At 39.3% G+C, this 24,717-nt stretch overlaps 1 protein-coding gene across 6 annotated transcripts in view; it reads right to left on the bottom strand.

The window, feature by feature from the left end:
* Positions 1 to 22,689, bottom strand: part of DCUN1D1 (defective in cullin neddylation 1 domain containing 1) — a 35,833-nt gene extending 13,144 nt beyond the window's left edge. The window contains exons 1-4 of one of the 6 annotated variants that reach the window (XM_032339776.1): positions 22,586 to 22,689; positions 5,647 to 5,863; positions 3,739 to 3,907; positions 920 to 1,050 (exon numbers count right to left, since the gene is read on the bottom strand). In XM_032339776.1, coding sequence (XP_032195667.1) covers positions 920 to 1,050; positions 3,739 to 3,907; positions 5,647 to 5,863; positions 22,586 to 22,597 — 529 coding nt within the window. In that variant the 5' untranslated portion in view covers positions 22,598 to 22,689. Of the gene's footprint in view, positions 1 to 919; positions 1,051 to 3,738; positions 3,908 to 5,646; positions 5,864 to 16,558; positions 16,583 to 17,433; positions 17,520 to 17,850; positions 18,150 to 18,193; positions 18,217 to 22,568 lie in introns of those variants that run through there. The other 5 variants (XM_032339802.1, XM_032339811.1, XM_032339783.1 and 2 more) reach the window with 5 other exon arrangements.
* Positions 22,690 to 24,717: the final 2,028 nt, after the last annotated feature.

Below are 24,717 nucleotides of genomic sequence, written 5' to 3'. Positions count from 1 at the left end.
GTTTTCTCTCTCCTACAAAGAAGTCAAGCTTATCTCTGACGTTTCAGATAGTAATTAATAACCATCTTCTCGAGTACCTTTTATCTTTCCTTACAGAGTTAAATACCATATCCTTTAGTTCATATCCCATCTTGCCCAGGAAGCATTTCCCAACCATTTTACTCATTACTCCTTTTATCTAAAACCCTCACACACGTTTATTATTGTGTATTACCTGCTATCGTCAAATCTTTCTAGGTAAACTGTTAAAATTACATTGTAGCTTTTACTTTCATATCCCTTAGCCATCCCCAAAGCAAGTGTATGGATATTACATACAGCACAAACTGACTGATCAAAATTGTTAAGAGTGGTGATTATAGATAGGATTTCTGCAGAGGATTATACTTGATAATCTTCATTTTTATTCTTTCTTACAACTTCTAAACAAATCATAAACAAAAAGAATAGATTTCTTTAGCATTCTATGACTCAGAAATCTTACAATGCTATTTCTACAGATCCACAGTGAAATAATTTATGGTCCTATGAGCCTATAATATCTTCTAGATAATAAATATTATTTTATATATATACAATACATATACACAAATATATATACACATAAATATACACAAGTAAATAAATGTATACATGTATGCCAGTGAAATTTTAACAACTATTTATTTTCTGTATTACAGTTCTTAAAAAAAAAAATCAGTGGTTCAGATATGGTATCCAGGGTAACCTTATTATCTATCGTGTATGGTATTTTCTGATTAATTAAAAGTTCATTGTTTCTTATTGTTTTTCAGTAACTGGTATTTTCATGATGACTTAATGCTCAAAACACAAACCTTTCTATTACCAAAAAAAAAGTGACACTGTCAACATATTTAAATATATTTGAAGCACCAAATATAATTTTAAAAATTCTTACCTAATCCTTTTTGTCCTGGATTCTTTGCAAAATTAAAAGTAAACTGGTAAAAATCCTTAAATCGTCCTGGCTCTTTCAGTTCTTGTTCCATCTTGGGTATCTGGGCCTTTAGCTTTTCTATGCTGTCACATCTACATTATAAAATTAAGGTTTATAAAAGATAAACTTTTCAATATAAAGGACTTACATATTCCTATGGTAGCTTTAATTTATTTCATAGAACTTTTTTTAAAAATCAGTTGAAATATTACATTTTTACATTACATAAACAAGTATGGGGTTGGCTGGAGGAAGTAAAGGTCTGGAGTGATTAAGTGTCAAAATTACCATTTTTAAAAGAAATGCAGTATTACTTTTAATTATGTAATTCACTGGACTATCAGCATACCCAAATTACAGAAGTCAGCTACACTGAAGAGAATGTATAGTAATCACCATAACAATCACCAGTTTCAACAGTAGTAGATACTCCTTACCTGGTAACAAGTCACATGTCTAGCACTCTAAATGAAAGCACAGTGTCTCTTCCTTAGATGAGGAAGCATTCTCCTTGAAAAGGTGTTGTTATACAAACTATAATAATAAATACCAGATGAACCCCCATCATCTCCAACTGCTTATCTCAAATCAGTATTAAGCTTTTTCTACATCTGCAAAGCATTCCACTCCAATTCAAGGAACTGAAAGGGTCTATGTACCCATCTTACTTTCCACATAATAGCCTGAAGGCAGAAATCCTTTTTTTTCTTTTTTTAAGATTTTATTTATTTATTGGGGCATCTGGGTGGCTCAGTGGGTTAAATCCTCTGCCTTTCAGCTCAGGTCATGATCCCAGGGTCCTGGGATGGAGCCCCACATCCGGTTCTCTGTTCAGCAGGGAGCCTGCTTCCTCCTCTCTCTGCCTCTCTCTCTCTGCCTACCTGTGATCTCTGTCTGTCAAATAAATAAATAAAAATCTTTTTTTAAAATTTATTTATTTATTTATTTGACAGAGAGAGAGAGAGAGAGAGAGAGAGCGCGCGCCCGCACGCAAGAGAGCAAGCAGGAACACAGGCAGGGGGAGTGGGAAAGGGAGAAGCAGGCTTCCCGCCAAGCAGGAAGCCCAATGTGGGGCTCAAGCCCACAACCCTGGGATAAGCCAAGATGAAAACAGCCACTTAAGGAATGAGCCACCCAGGTGCCCCAGAAATTCTGTTTATAGATTCTACAAAGCATCACTGCATTTTTCCTTCTAATCATTTCTGCTTTTATTTCTCTTCTGTGTTCTTCATAACACCTTCTAGCTCATTAGTCTGTAGATTAAAATTTTGATTTGAAAGTTCATTACATTTTATATGAATTCAATTTCAAATGAAAAATAAGTGAGTTCTAATGGAAACTGTCCTAGTACAGAAAATTCTAACAAGTTCAGGATAGGTCAGGTGCGGGAGGCAGAACAGTGTCTAGACCAGTTATTAATTTATTGTTCCTCAATTTTAAGCCTACCCTTCTTTGCCCTACTTTGTGACTATTTGCTGTCAACTACCAATTGTCAGGCTTTGTTTTCTGACCAGTTAGCTCACTGTTAGGTTCTACCAATAGAGGGCAACGAGTGCCTGGAAGAGGAAGAAGGAACTTTTTCTCTCCTCGTCTGTTTTCTGCAGAGAGCAAAGGTTTCTGTGTGCCGGGAGCTCCCAGCAGTATTCAGCAATGGTGGCAACTCACATGGCCCAGCCACAAGTGGACTGCAGCCAGTTTTTCTCAACTAGAGTGGCAGGCAAAGCAAGCACCACAGGCCTGGTGTTCCTGCAGCGGCCACACCCTCTCCTTGGAACTTCTCAATCTCAGCCTTGCAGGGATTTCTTTCTATCTAGGTTCCTTCTTTGCTCACTTCCCACCGCAGTTAAGGGTGATGGTGGCTTCCTCATCTGCCACTTTTGTTATACCTTAGAATTTTCTTTTACCTCTTTTACACAGTACTTTTTAAATTTTCCCTGTTCAAAGTACTGACATGGTTTTTGTGTCTCTTCTGGACCCTGGCTGATTATAATGTTCCTAGGCTCGAGAATCAGAATGCCTGGGTTCAAATTCTGGCTCTCATTCTACCTAATTCCATAATTTCTCTTCCTCTTCTCTAAAATGGGTAAACATTACTTCTCTCACAAAGTTGTTGTGTAAGTGAAATACTTATTTACTTAGCATAGTTTCTGAAATAAAAATGAATGTTCAACAAATGTTAGCAGCTATTATTACTAGTCATCTACTGAACACAGAAGAGGGCAGCAACCCATTACGGCTCCATATACTGAATACTTTTTCATATTCTCATTTACTATGGACAATTAGATACCATAGGTAAAATCTCTACCCATGATTTTTTAATTTATTTATCCCAAGACATTTAGCTAATCAGCTGTTCAAGGTATAAGTGGAACAAAAAGCAATTAGTAACTTCTAAGATTTTACATTCTAGGAGTTTGTTTACAAATTCAGAGTTCACAACCTCACAATGAGAAATAAACTACAGCTTGCTCATTTCACTTATCCATGTTAAATATTAAAGCATAGTAATTTATTTTAATATAATGAACCTTCCTTAGAAACAAATGATAAAAGCGTAAGGCAAATGGAATAGGCTAAACTACACAGAAACCTTGACAAACCCAGGAAAGTATACAACATGGGAAGAAGCTAACAAACTACCCCATTTCTCTTTACACCAATGTTTGTAGGTTGGTAAATTTAAAAACTGATATTTACAAATTCATAACACAATTCATTTCCACAGTTAATTCTCATAGTAATGTACCTATAATTTCCTGTGATGATTATAGACTTACCCTAACTCTGTCATTCCGTCCATGAACTCTTGTTTGGAGAACTCACACTGTGTTGCTGCTCTGAACTTCCATGCAATGATCAACACACTGATGCTGGCGGGATCGAGTGCCAGGTCATCACAGAACTGCTGAATACCATCTATTCCAATTTTATTTTCATCTTGAGGATCTTTAAAAATAACAGTGCAATATTAAATTAGTGCCATACTTTATTATGCTATGCTTAAAACTGACAAAGTAATGCTCTATATTCCATTTTTAAAATGTTCATAATGGATCAGAGATATGAAATGGTAATACTCTAACATATTTTCCCACTATGATATTTTTTAAAAATTATTCTTACTAACATATAATGTATTATTTGCCCCAGGGGTATAGGTCTGTGAATCATCAGGTTTACACATTTCACAGCACTTACCAAAGCACATACCGTCCCCAATGTCCATAACCCGACCATCCTCTCCCTATCCCTCCACTCCAGCAACCCTGTTTGTTTTGTGAGATTAGGAGTCTCTTATGGTTTGTCTCCCGCCACATCTCTTCTTGTTTAATTTTCCCTTCCTCACCCCCACAAACCCTGCCCTGCCTCTCAAATTCCTCATATCAGAGAGTCTTACAATAATTGTCTTTCTCTGATTGACTTATTTTGCTAAGCACAATACCCTCTAGTTCCATCCACATCGTTGCAAATGGCAAGGTTTCATTTCTTTTGATGACCTCATAGTATTTCATTGTGTATATATACCACATCTTCTTTACCCATTCATCTGTTGATGGACATCTAGGTTCTTTCCATAGTTTGGCTATGGTGAACATGCTATATAAACATTTGGGTGCACATGCCCCTTCGGATCACTACATTAGGGTAAATACCCAGTTCCCACTATAATATTTAAAGCCATTTTGTCCCTGAAATGGCATTCTTGAGATGAACAGGAAGATTTGAGGGGGTGGGGAGGTGGGCACTTGATTTTTAAATTTTATTTATTCGTGTGAAAAATGTCCCATACTCATACACACTCAGAAAATCAGACATTCCTATACCAAAAAAAGGATTTTTTTTCTGAACATACGTATAGAATTTGTTTTCTTACAGCAAAGTTCATTTTATAATGGCAATCACTTCTTAATATCAGAAAAACTATAAACTCTGCAATTCAATCCCAATCTCAACAATATAAACATCTGCTGTTCAAATTAAAGAAAAAACCCAACTATCTATATATTTACTGATCAGATGGCAAAAATTTAAAGTAATGACAAATACAAGAAGAAAGAGCCACTCATACAATGCACTGTTGCAGGTGATTTGCTAGTATCTCTAAAAATAAAAAACGTGTGTATCTTTCGGCTTCTGGGCATAAGTTAAGCATAAAATGTAATCCCACTTTAGGAAAATTTTTGAAATAAAGTATGTATACTTCTGCATAAACATAAAAGATATGGAAGGATCCAGACTAGGCTATCAAATATTGGTTCCCTCAGGAGAATAAAGAGGGAGAAGCGATCTACTTCTTCTTTATTCATCTGTTATACGTTGTTTAACTTTTCTAAAGTATTATTTCATAGTTCTTTAAAGGTTGTTAAAATTATTTCTTAAAATTGGTTCAGCAGAATTTTATGAAAATGGGGGGGAAAATCCAGGCCCCCAGTGACTATTCTAAAACTGAATCTTGGGGGGAAAAAAGAGGGTGGGGAGGATAATGGAGGAAGAAATAAAGAGGCTAAGAAGAAATTTTAGTGAAAAGAGGTTAAGAATTTTTCTCAGATCTCCTGAAGTAATTCTAAGATCTACAGAGCTCTGTTGGACACATTCACCCAATTTATGTTCTATGTATGCCTGATTTCTCGTAAGCATGTAACTGGAAAACCTGGTTCAAAATATTTAAAGTCACAAGCACTCACCTTTGTATCTATTGTATAGTTGTTCTAACTTCTTCCTGTCCAATGATCCTTTTACACTCTCTCGTATATAAAGCTCAGGATTTTGGAAAAAATTGTCTGTTGCAACATCTAACTTCCAGTCATTTTGAGACAAACAACTTACTGCTGTTTTTTCACTAGATTGTGTGAAGATCATAAACTGACGAACTTTATCCTTCTGCGATGATTTCAACTTGTTCTATTGAAACCAAAAAATAAATTGAAACTCTACATAAAATCAGGTGACTATATCTACATGGCTAACTAATCACTCTTAGCAATACTTTTTCCTCGTAAAATATTAAAATATTTCAAGTCAAGCCTTATTTTTGATCTATTAACCAGATAGACAATTTTTTAATGTAAAGCACAAAGTTTGGTATTATTTTACAGAAGAAATTAAAAGGCGAAGGAAATTCAACCACTCTGCCCTTCTCTTAAAAGTGGATCCTGAGCGCATATATAAAGGTTCTAGAAAGGGAAATACAGCTATTCTCAAAACCTTGACCAACCACAAAGCTCTAAAGGGATGCATAAGGGGTGGTGGTGAAGAAGTGACATCATCTAACCAGCCAGAGTCAATGACTCCAGAGAACAATGAAATTAACAGGTGTTACTTGCAGTCTTAAAACCTTTTATAAAGGATATAAGGTACAATTCTCCCAACCCCACCCCTTGTTTTCTTGCTATTTTTACCAAATGTGAAAAAGAAATATGAGTACCCTACATTTCTCCTGATGGTGTTCAGAAACCAAGATAATTATCAGAAGAATTTCCCCATATTTGCATTCAAATAGAAAGCAGTGCAATATGAACAAATACCCTGGATCCTTCCAACAAAGGTAATTTTAATAGATTTTTTCTTTCCCCTGAAAGAATCACCTCTTTCCCTTGGCCCAAGCCTAGCAGAGGCTCTCCCCAAACAGGCTCTCTGCTGTAATAACCTCTCCTTATTTGCCTTATGCTGACACAGATTCCTTTCTCATCTGACCTGAACTCTGTGCAAAATTAAGATGGGCAAATAGGCCCTTTACTCTCTCAGTATCAAGGACCATGTTTCTCCCTCTCCTTCCACCCAAAGTGATCTCCTGTGCAATTTTAACCTCCCCATTATTATTCTTCCCCCTACCAAGTCCTATCACCATCTCTCAGCAAAGTACATGAGTTCTTGCTGAGCTACTACTTCAAGGGGGAAAAAAGCACATGAGTAAGGCACACATTAATAGACAGTTCCATGGATTAAGCAACACATCTGAGAATCCCAGCCTCTTTGATCTAGCCCAAACTGACAGATCACAAACCTCAATCCTGATTGTACAAATGAGAAGAGACCCAGAAAGTTAAGGAATTTGTTCAAAAATCACCCAGGTTATTATTAGTAGAAATGGTACAGGAAGAGAAAGATCTCATTAATCTGAGTCTTCATAATCTTTCCACAAACCACACTACGTACTGTACACAGTTATAAGCCTTTTGAGATTTTCAAGAAAAAAACTACCAAAAATATAAATATTTCCACCTTACTGCAGAATAAAAATAAGAACATGCAAAATCAAATATGAAAACTAACCCTATCTCTTACAATATGAAAAATGTTTATACTCTAGAGTCTGATTGGTCAGCCACACTCCTCTCTCTGTAAATATGTTATTGTTTAGGATTACAGATTAAAATCTCAACCTCTGTTCTCCATTAAAATAAAGAAACTACAAATTCACAAACCTTGTGCTACCTCACTAATAACTCTATCACCTCTGGAAACCAGATAACTCATACCACATTACACAACACATCTCTCAGATGTCTAGGATTCTTCCCCTTTGAAAAGTATCTTCTCGGGGCGCCTGGGTGGCTCAGTGGGTTAAAGCCTCTGCCTTCAGCTCAGGTCATGATCTCAGGGTCCTGGGATCGAGTCCCGCATCGGGCTCTCTGCTCAGCAGGGAGCCTGCTTCCTCCTCTCTCTGCCTACTTCTGATCTGTCTCTGTCAAAGAAATAAATAAAATCTTTAAAAAAAAAAAAAAAAAAAAAAGAAAAGTATCTTCTCATATGAATCACAATGAAATCAAATGCCAACACAGATACCCACCTTATTTTAATATACTGTTTAACTGAAAGGAAGCCACTTTGATTTCAACTTGTATTATGAAATATTTTTAAAATTAGTATACCTTTTTCCCTCGAGAGAGTGAGTACACTGATATACATTTTAATTTTTCTTTGAAGAATAGAGTATGGTCACTATGATCACCAGTGACCACTGTATAAGGTTGTAAAAGTGTTGGAAGATTAATCTGAAGTATACCAACTACAGGCTACATCCTGGAAATTATTTTTTAATTAAGTCTGAATTAACTTCTTTGTATTAACTTCTTCCCATTCCCCTAAAGCTGGAGACAGAAAAACAATCAGCATTATTTGGAGTTTCATCATTTAATATTAAATCCAGTGCTCTGTTCCCTGAAACTTGAAACATTTTTGCTGAAAAGAGGAAGGAAAAATATAGCTTAAGTCACTTATGCAAGCCAAAAGAACGGTTCAGCCTATAATGACTTCTTGTCACAGTGCCAGATATAAGAAAACTGGGGAACAAAGATAAAAAATCATCCTACCCACACAAATTAGTAACAAAATTATACAAATGAATAATTTATCTTATTTGAAAAAAGGTATATGTAATAAATAATGTCTTTGTATATATAAAAATTAAACTGTTTTAACTGGTTAAAGTTTCCAGTATATAGGGCAATATCAATATATTTTGAGGAAAGGGCTGCAGCTACCTACTTCCAACACCATAAAGGTTAATGAGTGAAACCTGGCACAGAACTGATAGGATGGGTTTCTGTTAGGCCAAGAAGTAATAAGCAATCCCATTCTTGCGAAGTCTGGTAAGTGCCCTCCCCTTTTTGTACTTATAATGCACTCTTACCATTTTTCTGTCAGCTCTCTGTCCCTAGAATCAATCTTAGCCATGTGCTCCCCTACTAGGGAGGATATACTCAATTCTATAGTCTCAGAGTCTGTCCTAGAATAAAGCTGGAATGTACTACATATAGTTTGCCCCTTCCCCAAGTTCTCTAGGAAACCTCTAACACTCCCACCCTCTTTTCCCAGGCTACATGGTGACATCAGGCAAGGTTTTCTGATTTTAAGAGCATGGCATTAAAGGTTTAAATTTCTATCAACTTAAGGAAGAGAAAAACGGTATCTAGCCAGCAAAAAAATTATTTACAGGGGATGAGAGGGTGGATAGAAAACTAAGTACAAGACAAAAGCAGATGGATTTTCTCTATTTCTACTACAAACGCAGTGGGGATCTTCCTGAGAGCAAAACATGTAACTACAATGATTCAGCACTCAAATAAGTATATGTCATATACTTTGTTTTAGTTTGTTCCTTTTTTTTTTTTTTTAAGATTTTATTTATTTATTTGACAGATAGAGATCAGAGGTAGGGAGAGAGGCAGGCAGAAAGAGAGAGAGAGGAGGAAGCAGGCTGCCCGCTGAGCAGAGAGCCTGATGCAGGGCTCCATCCCAGGACCCTGGGATCATGACCTGAGCGGAAGGCAGAGGCTTTAACCACTGAGCCACCCATGCGCCCCTAGTTTGTTCCTTTTAATCTTATTTAAATCAATCATTAAATAAATCATTAAATAATACATTCTTCAGTACTCAAATATGCTATCAAATTTTCAAGGAAATTCAGTATTGAAATATGCAAAATGTATAAAATACAGAATATATTCTGGTTATTTTTAATTCTAGCAAAGAAAGCAGGGGGAACAAGAGGTAAGGGGAGAGAGGAAGAATAGGAGAGTGAGGGGAAGGGAAAAAAGGAGAGCAGTGTTATCTTTTGTAACATAAAGTTAATTAAAATTGTAGGCGGTCACCAAAGTTAGAGATTCTATTATAATTCTGGACAGTAAAAAACACTTATTTGTTCATCTTTCCAAAATAAAAAATACAGTTAACATGTATTGTTCAATACTTAAGTCTAACATGTCTGCAACTTTTTTTTCACTCAAGAAATTAATGAATCACATTTAAAATAATAGTTTAAGGGGCTCCTGGGTGGCGTAGTCAGTTAAGCCTCGGCCTTTGGCTCAAATCATGATAAGGGTCCTGGGATTGGCTCCCAGCATCAGAGCCCAGCATCTCCCTCCCTGCTCAGTGGGGAGTCTGCTTCTCCCTCTGCCCCTCCCCCCACCAGTCCTTTCTCACTTTCTTTTTAAAAATTATAAAAAAGTAAAATAGCTTATCTGGGAAAAAAATGCTTTGGATGTAGCCAAGTATCATATAGTCAAGTACATTTTACCACTGAACCTATAAAGTCTTTGTGATAGAAGAATGAGGACTTAGAAAGGCTTGGGATGCCTGTGTGGCTCAGTTGGTTGGGTGTCTGCCTTGGGCTCCTGTCATGATCAGGGGGTCCTAGGATCCAGTCCTGTGTTTGGCTCCTTGCTCAGGTGGGAGCCTGTGTCTCCCCCTTCCTTTGCCTGCTGCTCCCCGTTTGTGTTTTCTGACAAAATCTTCAAAAAAAAAAAAAAAAAGAACAGGGACTTAGGCTCTACAATAATGATCTCAATGTTAAGAAATTCCTTTTAAGTATTTCCCTCCAGAAAAATAATGAACATGGAAAATTATTTCCTAGTCAACTAAGTCCTAATAATTCCAAAATGGAAATAATTTTTAAGGGCATTATGAAATGCAAAAAAAATTGCATTTTTAAAGCAAAAAATTAAAGATACATAATTTCTATTATTCTGAATTTTCATTTTCTCACCCTTAAGTTTCAAATACAGTGTGAATACAAAAAGAGAGAGAGAGAGAGAGAGACTAAGGTCTTTACACTTTTAAAAGAATTAATTTTCTAACTTAATTCTAGTTCTCTCAGGATTTGATGAATCTAGCTCACAAAAGGCATTTTAAAAATCAAAATACTGTAGCAATCACCCATAATACTCACTAAATGCTCTGTATATTGAGTCTCCTGGGTTTACCGTATGATTAACAGTTTAACTTTACCTGAAACTTAGAAGAGCTAGTTTTAAGTCCAGAAAAATCACACTTTCCATATATGATACATAGTATTCAGTAGCTATAACCAAATGTTACCAATATCCCAAGCCACTCATCTATAAGAGTCCTGGTAAGATTACCAATCTGAAGTCAAAGTGGGAAGAAAAATCAATTCAACTAATGAGACTACCCATTCCTAGAGAAGATTTTCACCTAAGGGCAAAGTTCTGCAGGAAAGCCAGACTAAGAATCTACGTAGAAGTTAGAAATCCTCTTCTCTTCTACCTGTACAGAGAGGTAGTATATGATTAGTGTAGACTCTCAAACCAGACTGGCAGGATTTTAATCCCACCTATGCCTCTTAATTGCTGTGTGACTTTGGGAAAATTACTTAATCTCTGTGTGCTTCAATTTCCTCATCTATAAACAGGGTATGAGGTTACACGAATTAATTCAGGTTAAACTCTTAGAACTGTACCTAGCACACAGTAAGGGCTCCTTTCAAGTTCATGAAGGAAAGAATACTCCAGAGAAAAAGAATTTATGCAAATGATAGAATAATCATAACCAGAAAACCAGCAGCTAACATTTGAGCTCCTACTGTGTGCCAGCACTACACTAGATATTTAATTATTAACAATCATGCAAGGTGGTTATCACTGATTCCACTTTACCAATGAGAAAACCAAGCCTCAGAGCTCAATTTATCTAGAGACAGACTTATACAAAAAGTAGCAGAGCTAGGAGAGAAACCCTGGTGCCTGGCTTCAGGGCATGCAGTCTTTCCATTTATTCCGTATTGTCATCAAGTGAAAGAGAAAACAGAAAGGGCAAAAGTGCAACCACTGACTAATTATGTGTGAACTGGAGGGAGGAGGGGAATTGTGAGCAATATTTCTTCACCTATTTTTACAGAAAAGTTAAGTGATCAATTGACCTTTCCCCAATCTCATGTAAACAATCTGCATTCTGACTAATAACTGCCCATTAAGCATTCCCTCACAACCTAAATAAAAGGCTAATTTAGGGATGGAACCTCCTTTTTAGGGTTTTTGGGAGGAAGAGGAGGGGAGAGGAGGGAGATGGGTCATTTTTTAAGAAAAGTAATTCAACAGGAAGAAATATGTGTTTATTGTCATGTCATCGTCTATTTTTAGAGCTGTCCACAATCTATATCTTTAAATGTAGAGATGGAAAACTGCAGGGTACTCAGTCAGTATTTCCTTCTCCAATGAGAAGGCTTGAAACCCAGAGAAAATACTAACACGTGTAGGTTATGTCCCCAAAATATAAACAAACATGTACAATTTCAAATATTAAGCAAAACAAAAACAGTATTATTTTAAATTATAATCTGCAGTTTAGAATAATTATTTATGGTTAGGCCTGTGCCTCTTACCATTCTTCCATAAACTTCCTGTACTTACAATGACCAACTCTTCTTTAAGATGTGTCGTACTAACACTAAATTGAATGTGCAATTATACAATTATTGTTGTCAATGATGTTTTATATAATAGCAATTCATCTGAAAAAAAAAATACTACAGAAAGTATACTTGTAAGATTCAAACTGGTTTTGTATGTTTCTCAGTTTTGTTTGGTTCAGTATGATCTTCCTCATAGGTTTTAAAAAAGTATCCCAGGGTGCCTGGTTGGTTCAATCAGTAGAGCAGGAGACTCTTGACCTCAGGGTTGTGAGTTCAAGCCCCACGGTGGGTATGGTACCTACTTAAAAATTTTTAAAAAGTGTTTTTAATATACTAAAAAAAGTATTCTGTTGACAGAAATTTAAAGGATTTTCTTCTCCTCACCCTAAGAATTACTAGATATCTAAAAGATGACTTCCACTGTAAACAGAATATAATGTTTTGATTTCAGACTGTTCTATTAAAAAGTTATTTTTACTAAATCCCGATTATCTATAATAGAACAGAAATAACCTCCTTAAAATACTTCTGTTAGCCATCATATTTCAACTGGCTCCCCCAAACTAATTTTTGAACTTCTAACAATCAGTCAAGGTAGCTAATTTAAACTTGCTTCTCCTCTCCATAAACATCTTCTCTAAAGAAATCTAGAATTAACAAAAAGATTACTCAGGCGAAAACAAAACAAAAAGAATTAAATGAGATTTTAAGAGGTTTCATAGTTAAATAACTTATAATGATGACTAATATTCAAGAGTCATGTGATACTTATTTCATATATAAATGATCCTTGAAAAATGAAATCTCCTAATTCTAGGATCTGGATCTATTCAAATCCTAATTCCAAAAATTTTAGAATCCTATGAATAATAAATAAGCACTCTAAAAGTTTACTGAAATGAAAATATCCTAATATAACAAAGATATGGGCCATGAACTTCAGCAATTTATCTCTGCTGCTGAACACCATGTTGTGTTGCAGGATTCACAAGTATAATGCAAAAGAATTCTTTAGAAAAGAACTCTTTATAAGTAAATCTCTCTTAAAATTTTACAATGCAAACAAGCAGCCTAATCACCATTCGTAATTGGGTACTAATTACACAAAAGGGATTCAACACAGTAATGAAAATGCTTTAGTGGCATTTTTCTCTGCTGTTTTTGCTTTTTCTTAGGTGGGGTATGTACACCTAAAATGACTAGGTAAACTAGTAAACTAGTCAGCAGGTTATTCAAGAGCTTATTTGTGTCCACAAAGCAACTGAATCCTATCTGGAACTATTTCTCTTCATCAAATGTCATGGCTCATACTATCACACCTTGAACAGCACACGCTGAAATTCAAAAAGGAGGTTTCTCACAGATTTTCATTATGCTTGACCCAACCTATAAGACCATAATGGAAACAGCAACTTGACTCAATGAGCTCGGCTTTTTTTAAGCTTAAAACAAAACAAACCACCACCACCAGGAGAGTTCATTTTACTTTCAACTTTTTTACTGTATGTACCGAGAGAGTTTAAAGTTTTTCAGTTACTTAAATGTTTACATCAGATCATTTCATTTGATACAGAAACAACTAGGTCACTAGGAAATATGATAACAAAGAAACAATAGTGAAACTAATAAAAAATCCCACACCTATACTGAAAGAGCATTTGCTGGGTTTAAAAAAAAAAAAAAAAAAAAAAAGGTGGGGGGGGGGGGAGATGGGGACGTAGATAAAGTGTGCTAATCAGAGACCAGGCTTCTAAGTCATGCTCTGCCACATACTAGCTCTTTACCCCTGGTCAAATCATTTAGAACTGCTAAATCCCCATTTCCAGATATGTTAAAAGGACTTAGCAATACCCATGTCAAGACTGAAGATTAATAACAGTTGTAAATTGCCTGACTAGCAGACAGTATGTTCTCAATAAATGTTAATGTCCTTCCTTCTCTTCAGAGGCCCAACTTTCTGCATATAGCTACTAAACTATGTACAAACTACTAGAACATATTCAAAAGCAATACATGGAAGAGGTTTTGTTGTTTTTATTAATTAGCATGGTTAGGTAAACTCAATGTTCAACTAGTTTTTAATGAATACTAGAGAGTCATCTTAAACAGAATTGAAAACCCTATACACAGAAGTTGCAAGGTAAAGAAAATTATACTAATGGTTTTGTTGTTTTTAAAAACTGCTTTAAAAATTACTGCCTACAGGGACACCTAGGTGGCTCAGTGGGCTAAGCCTCTGCCTTCGGCTCAGGTCCTGATCTCAGGGTCCTGGGATAGAGCCCTGCATCGGACTCTCTGCTCAGCAGAGACCCTGCTTTTCCCCCACCTACCCCCGCCTGCCTCTGCCTACTTGCGCACTCTCTGTCAAATAAATAAATAATCTTTAAAAAAAAATTATTGCCTATAATATTGTAACTGGACTCTATAAGAGAAGAGAAGAATCTATCATACCACTCAGAATCCTTCAGTGGCTTCCCATTTCTCTTGGAGTAAAAACCCAGTATCCTTACAATGCCCACCCATACCCACCCATCTCTACTCCTTACCACTCAGATCTCATCGGCTCTAATGCCCAAATACCCCTTGCCGCCATACAGTGCTCCAGCCACACTGGTCTTACTACATTTCTGCATGGCTTAATGCTTCATCTCCTAGTCTGCTCAAAATTCACCTCATCATTGATGCAGACACCATTCTGCAAACCCACTACCACTGTGTCCCCACCCTTTTCCCAATACCCCTCCTTAACACTGTTTTCTCCCACAGCAGTTAATACCTTCTAACATAGTATAAGAAAAATATATACTATGTTTATTTGTGTCTCCCTACTAAAATGTAGCCCTCACAAGAGGAGGGATTTTCATTTTTTCTGTAAAACACAAAAAATACACACATACACACACACATATTCCCAATGCCCAGAACAATGCTTGACACAAAGTGTTTAATAAATAATTGCTGAAATGAATTAAGGCCCTCCTTTAATGTACTTGTGGATATGCAAAAGAATGTGAAATAAGTTCTAAAAAGACAAACTTAAACAGGACTACCTTCATTTGGACTTACAAACTCTATATTTGCTGAAGGTACGAACTTAAATTTCTAAGTCCACATTTTTAAAAAAGCCATTAAAAGCATTATAATTAACATCATTAGTCATCCATTTGACATATTCATTAATAACACATGCGTTTTCCTCTTACAAGAACACTATAATTTAATATCAAATCCAATTTTCAACAATTTTTCTAGATTCCATCTGAGTTAAGATAACATGTACCACAAATATTGGCAGAAATAGTAAATCAGGAGAAAAAGTTTCAGTTCTGCAACAGTTTTGCAAATATGAACCTCAAAACCTCCTTGATCCTCAATTTCTTCTTCTGTAAAAGGGAAGAGGAATAAAACAGATGATCTCTGGAACCATTTCTGGTCTAAAAATCCTATGCCATGAATATAAAAATTTAGTAGGTTACCTGGCACACACTTTTTACACTAGATGAAATTAAGAATCAAAATTTTTATCTGAATAGAACTTTAGAAATCATCAAATTCGATCCTGTCATCTTACAAATAAGAAAACAACCCAGAAATGCTTAATACTTTTTAAAAGATTTTCAGGAATAACAGAATATTGTCTAGTTTTGAAGTTATTTTTGGTCTATGTATGTGTCAGGTAGGGCTAACTGAATATTTTTTACACAAAATATTTCAGATATCCTATCATTTAAGCTACGCTGGAATTAACAATAACATGTCTTCTAGAAATAGGCTGAGTTACACATACTGAGAAATACCAGCCCAAAAATTTTGTCAAGAAACAATTTTAATTTATGATGAGAAACTTAACTAGAAAAATCTATGGCCTAACTTCTATTAGAGTACATGGTGACTGAGTTTCTAAACTAACAAGAGCATACCAAGACAATTCTAGTGACATGATCTGAGTTCAGCCACAGAAAGTGTTTTAAATTAGTGATATGTTGCCACTACGGGTATCATTAGATGAGTTATGGCTAAGTTCCAAAACTAGCTAATGTAATATTAACAAAAGGACAGAAGCTTACAAGCTCCAATCCAAGCTGAACTCTTGCATGAACCACATTAATCCTGAATTCCTGAGCAGGTGATGAGCATTATCAAGAGCCAGTTAGAGGATGCTTCTGATTTACAGACTATTATAAACAGAGCACATTACAGTGCTCTCACAGAGTGTTTACCAGGGAATTACATTTCATTACTTCAAACTTCCTACTTATCTACATGCCAAGAGCCTAAAAAAACTCCAGGAGTAATGTCTATGACCCTCAAAATACTTTAAAATTTAGAAAATGTTTAGATGCCCTCATAGATCTTTGAACACAGCAATGTCAATCCAAAGATTAACCTGTACTTTATGGCAGGTTTTCTTACAAATACAAATGGCAAATTTTCACGAAACTTACCATGGAATGTATGACAAACCAAACCACATATCCATACGTGACACCGAAATTCTGCCAAGTTAGAGGCTGGAGCTAGATAAGTGTTATTCAGCAGAAATAAGCCCAACTAAAAACAAAGATACTGGGACAATCCCTTAACACAGACACACACATATATCGTCCTCAAAAAGGCCTTTATGTTCCCCATGAGCAAAAGGACAACAATATCATTTTTACTGTCTATTCATACAGTAACCTGCATGGAATTCAACTCATGCTCAAACTATAATGCAAACATCACTTCTGGAAAAAAGAGAACCCAAGAGAGTCAGGTACAAGATTACCAAAATGTAAACAGATAACTTGGGACTACTTTTTCAAGCTACTAAGAAGACTGTTGTTGGGGGGGGTCCCCCAAAGAAAAAGAAGAGGCGAATAACTTGACAAACTGTTTTTTAAAAATCACAAATGGTCTTTAACTGGCATAATAAAGCAATTACTCCTCCCATCCCAAGCAAATTAAACATGTGCTCAAAAGGTAGCAAGTCTGTTTCTCCTAATTTTATAAAATGAGAACAGGTTGCACTTCCGTACTCCCTGCCCCCCCCCCCACCAAGTCCCCCAAGCTCAGCGGTTTCCCATGTTCTGAGCGGAGAGGCGACTATAACCTCCACCAACTGGCCAGTTAAACTCTCATTTTCCAAAAGCACGGGACGCATCAAGAGGTGATGGAGAAAGGAAAAGGGCTAATACCCCACCCCAAGCGAAACAGCCTGGAGACTTGAGGGTGTTGGAACCGGAGCGGAGGAGGGAGAGGAGCACCGGGAAAGTCTTTCCTTCTCGCCGGCGGGGCGGAGGGGGAAGCCCCGGCTCCGGGGCGGGGGGAGGCTCCTCACCCGGAACCCCGGACCCCGGTCCCCGGCCAGACACAATGGAGCCGGCGAGGGGGCCCGGCAGGGGCAGGGCCGTTGCCCCATCCCCTCCCCCAGCCCCAACGCCTCCTCCCCTCGCGCCGGGTTGGGCGAGGGGCACCAGGGGCCGCGCCCCGCGCCCCAAACTCCCCGGGGCTCCCGACTAGGCCCAGCTCCGCTCCGCCTCCTCGGCTCTCGCGTAGCGGCGGCGCCCGGGCGGGAAGGGGCGAAGGAGGAAGGGAGAGGAGGGAAGGAGAGCCCCGCCGAGGAGCGGACGGAGGCCGCGGGCCGAGGCTCGGGGCGGCGGGGTCGCCACGGGGCGGAGGGCGGCGGGGCGGGGGTGCGCAGCTGCGCCGGCCCCCAGCCGGCGGGGCGGGCGGCCGGGCGGCCGCAGTGCCTCACCATGTTGGTGTCCTCCAGGCCTCTCCCCTCCTCCTCCGGCTCCGCAGCGAATGGACGGCGGCGGCGGCGGCGGCTCCTCTCACGGGCTTGCCGGGCTCCCGCTCATGCGCAGTGCGGGGCGGCCCCAGCGCGGCCCGAGGAGGCAGCCCCGGGCCTCGGGGAGGCGGAGGGACTGGGGCGGGCGTCCGGCACCCCGCGTGGGGCTTCCCCTGGGCGCGGGGTCCCCCAGGGCGGGGGGCGCGGGCGGGGGAGGAAGGGGGGCGACGCACGCCCCTCCACGCGCTGACATCCTCCCGTCGCGCCGGTCGGTCTCCGGCGGGGTGGGGGGCCGGGGGACACCCACCTCCGCTTCCTACGCGCTCCTTCCGCCGGAGGACGGTGCCGGCTGTGTCTAGACCGTTTCGAGGAGGGGACGAGTGGTGGCCAATAACCTGAGCAGCCGAGGGAGATTGGAAGGGATAGGACCGAGGCGCTAGATCCATCCCAAGCCACCCCTCCCCATCAATACAAAAAAAAAGAAAAGAAGTGAAAACACTTCCACCCTGTGTTTCCTTCTTGGCCCCCCGGGTGCAATATCTGGACTGCATCAGGTCCCCTGTGTGGACATACCAGAGGAGACCTTAGTCTAGCCACGTGGGATCCATAATGTCCTTCAGCGTGGCACAGGTTCTTCCCAGACCTAAATGTCCACTGAGAGACCAGTGTGGTGGCCTTGGAGTTCTTGGCCAGGAGTCCTGAGGGGTCAAGGCCCAGCGCATCCAAAAATTGCAGTATCAACACCTACTATTTGCTCTAAATATCCTCTTAGGTCAACCTTACTAGGATAAGTTTTGGGAAGTACTGTGGAATTTTTTTTTTTTTTTTTTTTTGGCTGATGGTTGACGTCACGCCAGGTGCACCGTACAGGCTTGATCTATTCTTGGTTCTAAGTCCAGTGAGGCTGAGGATACCAGGATTCTGAGCTAGGGTTCAGTTGGACAGGAATGTGCTTACAGGGAGTTCAAAACAGTTTGGAGTATGGTCCCTATCCTTAAGAAATTGACTAACCAGTTGGACAGATGAGACTCTTACCTACACGAAGGAAATAAGAAAACAGGTAATGAAGCAAACCTAATCAGAAAAATCACATCTAAGACTGAGCCAAGAGTTTGGATGTATTCCAGAACAGAACCAACTTGAATCAACCTCTTAACCACTATCCTCACCAACACCTTTTTCCCTCCAACACGGGCATAAGCTACCAGATCAACCCTGTAACTTCAGGGCTTTGAAGTTTTTATCAAAGCCACAGAACTTCTTTGGCAACTCCCCAGGGCCCCTTAACACTTCCTGGAGCCAGCCATATATCAGGAGTTTCCAGACTCTACTAAGACAGATCTTTGGCCACCACAGCCCCTTGCTAGGTTTTGGGTAAACAGCTCCTTGAGGGCAGGACAGATCTGCTTTGTGTAGCCAGCCTGAAGCTGGCCCACATCCCTGGAGGTTCTCCAGGAATTCCCCTAGAGTTGACCTGAAATATGAACTAACATCTAGGGTCTTAATGAAAAGGATTCACTGTATCTCTTTCTCCACAGCGTTATATTTAACCAAGGTAGTAACTCACAGGTTTTCTTAAACTCTTTTTCTTTTTTTTTTTTTTCTTTTTTCTTTTTTTTTTTTTTTAAGATTTTATTTATTTATTTGACAGAGAGAAATCACAAGTAGTCAGAGAGGCAGGCAGAGAGAGAGAGAGGGAAGCAGGCTCCCTGCTGAGCAGAGAGCCCGATGCGGGACTCGATCCCAGGACACTGAGATCATGACCTGAGCCGAAGGCAGCGGCTTAACCCACTGAGCCACCTAGGCGCCCTTAAACTCTTTTTCTAATTGTCAGATCCAAAGTACATTTCTCAGTTCTCATTCTACTTGACCTCTCTCCTGCATCTGAACACTTCCTCCTTGAATTTCCTCTCCATCATTTTCCATGATTCCACTTTCTTCTACATTTTCCTCCTTCTTCTATGAATACTCTCCTTTGCTGGCTCGGCTTTCTTTGGCTCTGAAATCGTCCTGAACCATCAGTGAATCTCCTCCTGTATATAACGTGCACCGTGTTACACTCACATTTCCACAGTGTCAGCTGCTACCTTGATCTTGAGGAGTACTGAATCTTGACTTCCAGCTCCTGAGTGGCAGGCCTAAATACTAATTTGGTCCCATCACCATCACAGGCCCATCAATTTTGACAAATCCCAAACCTTATCCCAAGCCTGCTTTTCCTCTAGTCTTTTTACCACATCACCCAAACTAGAAGTCCAAGAGTCATGCACAATTCCTTCTACCTAAACCCCTTAATCTAATCGGTCACCAGATCTTATCAATTTTAACTTTGACTCTCCACCCTACCCTCCATCCCCCAGCAGAGCCTTGATCATATCTCTTCTCATCAGTAACCTCCTAACTAATCTGGCCTTTACTCATTCCCCATTGCTCCAGACGTATCTTTCTATAATACAAACCCAAATTTGTTCCTTAAAATTCTCTACAGGCCCCATAAACACGAGCCTCATGGGTGTGGCATATGAGGCTCTCTCGCCATAATCTGTCCACCAACCTTGTCATTTCCCCCCACCTTCCACACAAATACACCTCAAATTTCAGTTTTGATAAGCCAAGCCTGCAGTACTCAGTTATGTCTCCTTGCTTTCTTTCCTCCTGCTATCCCTGGTATTGAAGCTGATACTGTTTGAGAGCTTTCCATGTGCCATGCACTGTTCTGAGCCCATGGCACACACTAACTTACAAAATCCTCACTTCAGCCCTATGAACTGTGCCCAGTGATTATGCCCATTCTACAGAGGAAGAAACAGAAGCACAGAAAGGTTAAGTAACATGCCTAAGTTTCCTTGGCTGCTAAGCCGTAGAGCTGGGATTTTTAAACCCATGTAGTCTGGCTGCAGACGATTCTTTTAACCACCACACTGTATTTCCAACCAAGACCTCATACTCAATTCAAAGACCATCTTCTCTGCGGTTATCTCCTGACCTCATTCATTCCTGGATTCCAGCAGTTAGGCATTGTTTTTCTTTCTGCACTTGTGATACCTCGTATATGCTTCTATTACACTCAGGACATCATGACATCACAGGATAATCATCTGCCTGCATGACCACCTCCCCTGCCAGACTGTGTACTCCTCCAGGTCAGAGACCTTGCTGCACACATCTTGGAGTTTTCAGTGTCAAAGCAAGTATCTGACATATATGACATAGAGTGTGCTGCATGATAATAGATGGGAGATATCTGATGTCTGCCGATTTGCCTTAAGCCTATGCCTATGTTTGTTATTGTAAAGGAATGTCTGTCCTCTTTGGCAGATGTATGTTACACCATATGGTCAGATGGTAAATGTAGTAGCAACTGTACCCATTACAGCGCTTACAAGCTACAGAACTGAATGTGAAATGGAGAATTATCACTCAGTCATCGTTATTGAGAGAAACATATTTGTTAAAATTGTCCCGATTATTTTTGAAATGGAAAAGTCCCGAAGATAAAGCACAGATTACAATATGTGATCAACTGAGGAATATTCCTTAACATGTTCACGATACTTTTTTGTCATGAGGTTTCAGATATTTAAGTTAAGACTTTGAGGGGTTTTTTTAAGAGCAGAATTTTCAAAGATTATTTCCCAAGTGACAATCTCAACACAAAATAAGAAATAAGGTGGAACCATCCAGCTGAAATCCACTATTCTCATTCCCTCTATATCTATAGACACACACATCTCTATATATAATATATGTGTGTGTATATACACACAGAGAAAGTACATGTATACATATATATATTCACTGTGCATTATAGCTACATGGACACATTAATATAGAGTATTTATAGATAGTGTAACTTTTCAAGGTAAAACATGCAACTATTTGAAAATGCATATTGCCTTGGATGCTTAAAAATTCATGTCAAGATAAATATAATCACTGATAAAATTGTTACAGTTCTGTTTAAAGAAACCAAGGATTCCATACTTTTAAAATCTGTCTTGTAGCAAAGGGAAAGAGCAAAAGTAATCTGAAGAGACAGATTGCTAACATTTCGGGTAGTTCATCTAGCTAAAATTAAGCCTGCAGGGGAACCATGTATACATAGTTACAGTTCAAAGGCACTAGTCTGGGATCCACAGCCACCACCCTCCCACACTTCACTTGGGTGGACTTGATTTTGCCCAACATTTACATAAATGTGCTTATTGAATTCAAGCCCGCCTAGTTATAAATACATAGGAGTAAATGAGACTGACCAATGCAACCTATTTTAGTTTGAGTAAAACGTGGCATTTCAGTCTTATTGATCCAGAATGATAATATTTTAAAGGGTGAAGCAGACAGGACAAGGCCACAGGGGCAGGGACAGGCCTTAGTGCAGTTGCAAGGAATCTAATGTGAGAGCCAGAGCCCCAAATTAATGCCTAACTCACCAGAGTAGGGGAAGAAATGGAAGCCTTTTGGCTCTCCTTTCCCTAGTAAGAATGAATAGTGTGATCTGAAGAAATGAATGACTGCCTGGGACTCTTTCCCCCTGCATTCTGAACTATTTGAATAGGAATCCTTAATCAGGACAAAAGGATAAACCTTAAGGAATCCTTAGAAGAATGAGCACCATTGTCCTCTTCACACAAAAGAGCAAAGAGAAGGGTCTCCTCTAAACAGGAAAAGGGAGTATTCACCAGAACCAGTCTGTCACCTCAAGGTACATGTGGATCTGTTGATTTTAGCTGCTCCACACTCATGGTAGAGGAATGGCCTTGCAGGGTCAGCTGAGACTGGAGGCCCAGCAATGGGAAACCATCTGAGACCATCACTGATGATGTCACAATGTACCACTGTCCCCAGGTGTCAATCCTGGACGTCCCCGCCCAGTCCCACTTGGCCCCTCCCACATGAGACTTCAGCTCAGGCTACGTGTCTGTTTTAGACAGCCCTGGTCAGCTGCAGAGAGTAAATTCATTGAAATTGTGAAGGCTGAAATAGTTCTACAGGTAGTACAGTTGATAGCCCTCCAGAATCCAGAGTGTTTATCCCTGGATGCTTTGGGTATCTTCACTAAGGCACTTGCCACTGATGATGACAGAGAAAATGCCAGTATTAAATCAACAACAACTTCCCTTCCTGTCTTTATTCAGCGCATAGTACAGAAGGCATGCAAATTTCTCTGGGACTGGGTATTCTCAATTACAAAATGAGAAGATTGGGTTGAATTGTGGTAAGGTCCAATCAAACCCGGAGTTTGTTTGATTCCTTCCTGGTAGGCAATTAGGAGCTGTCCTCAGAGATCAGGAAAGTAGAGCTTATCTCATTCATTCGTTCATCCATTCATTTCTAAGTGTATGAAGTGCCTAGACTAGCACTGTATGGCAAATATAATACATGCTATGAATGTGAGGCACATAGGAAATTTTAAATTTTCTAATACTGACATTTAGAAGACTGGGAAGAAACAGGCTTACCCTGTTTCATTTTTAATATTTAACCTAAGAGATCCAAAATATCAACATGTACTCAACCTAAGATATTACCGAGATAGTTTACATTCTTTCTTTCAGAGCAGGTCTTGAAAATCTGATCTGTATTTTATACTTAAAGTACATCTTAATTTGGACTAGTCACATTTCAAGTGTTCTGTTGCCACACATAGTAATGGCTACTACATTGGCCAGCACAGGTCCAGACAGTGTCTTGCCTGGAAATAGATAACCAGTGGGAGAAATAAGTACTCTTACTTCCAGGAAATAAATGAAAACCAAATAAATTGGTTATATCTATATATAACCAAGAGTAGGACAAAACTATTTAGAATTGGGGAAGCTAAGGTGTTTCAACTAGAAAAAAAAATTGGGGTCAGATTAGCTTACAGCCCTAAGAAAGAGAAAAAAGTGACAAAAATCACAAAGAAGCTCCTAATATAAGGTTATCATTTTGAAAGCAAATCTACAGAAAGAAGCAGTCAGTGAAGGAATCTGCAAGTGAAACCCAAATGGGTTCATATGTTGAGAGGACCCTTCAGGACATTCGGGAGAGGAGACCATTGGGCCGAGATCTTCAGAGACAAAATGCGTGACGTGGCCACCCTCAGACAACTGGAAGGAAAATATTGTGGTTGCATATCACCACTTCGAAACAAAACAATGAATTTTAGAGAATTTGAAGTGGTCCCCCGATTTTGTTGACAGCCTGACCTAAAAGAGGGGTGCGGGGGATGAGGGTTTAGTAGTAAGGAAGCACGGTGGCCCAGGGTCAGGCCTGGTGGGCGAGCGCTGGTGACAGCACAATTGGCAGATCAGGTCTGGCTGGAAGAAACAGCCCGTGGGAGGGGTCAGGAGAGAAGAAGGGATTATTTTCATTCCTGATCTAGAGGATCCAGCCCCACAGAGTAAAAACAGAGCGGTGAAATGTGTAAGCGAACGCCTCACTCAGGCTGGGCACATATGACAGTCACACCCTGGGTGAAGTGTCTGGCTCAGAACCCAAGTTCTTAGTCCAGTCCCCCAGGCCCAGGGGTTTGGTTGATGTTTCAGCTGAGAAAAGTCTTAAAATTTGATTCCAGTCCTTCAGATGATTTCTCAAAAGAAGTAATGAATAGTCTTAAGTCCCTCATGAAGTCACTGTAGTTAGAACTTTTTTCATGCCATGTCACCTCTACATGATTTAAAAGTTAGATCCCTTGTTATTATTTTTACATGTGCATTACCTTTATATACCTTACAAACTGAAGAGTGGCATCAGCTTTGAAATGTCAGAAACTGGCCTGTGGGTTCCCTGAGAAAGCCATGGACTAAGACAACTATGTTCTAATTTGGCTATCTCCAGATAAACTGG

Source organism: Mustela erminea, chromosome 1, assembly GCF_009829155.1.
Source record: "Mustela erminea isolate mMusErm1 chromosome 1, mMusErm1.Pri, whole genome shotgun sequence".
Lineage (NCBI taxonomy): Eukaryota > Metazoa > Chordata > Mammalia > Carnivora > Mustelidae > Mustela > Mustela erminea.
The sequence above is the reverse complement of the archived record's forward strand: the minus strand, read 5'-3'. Positions and strand labels throughout refer to the sequence as shown.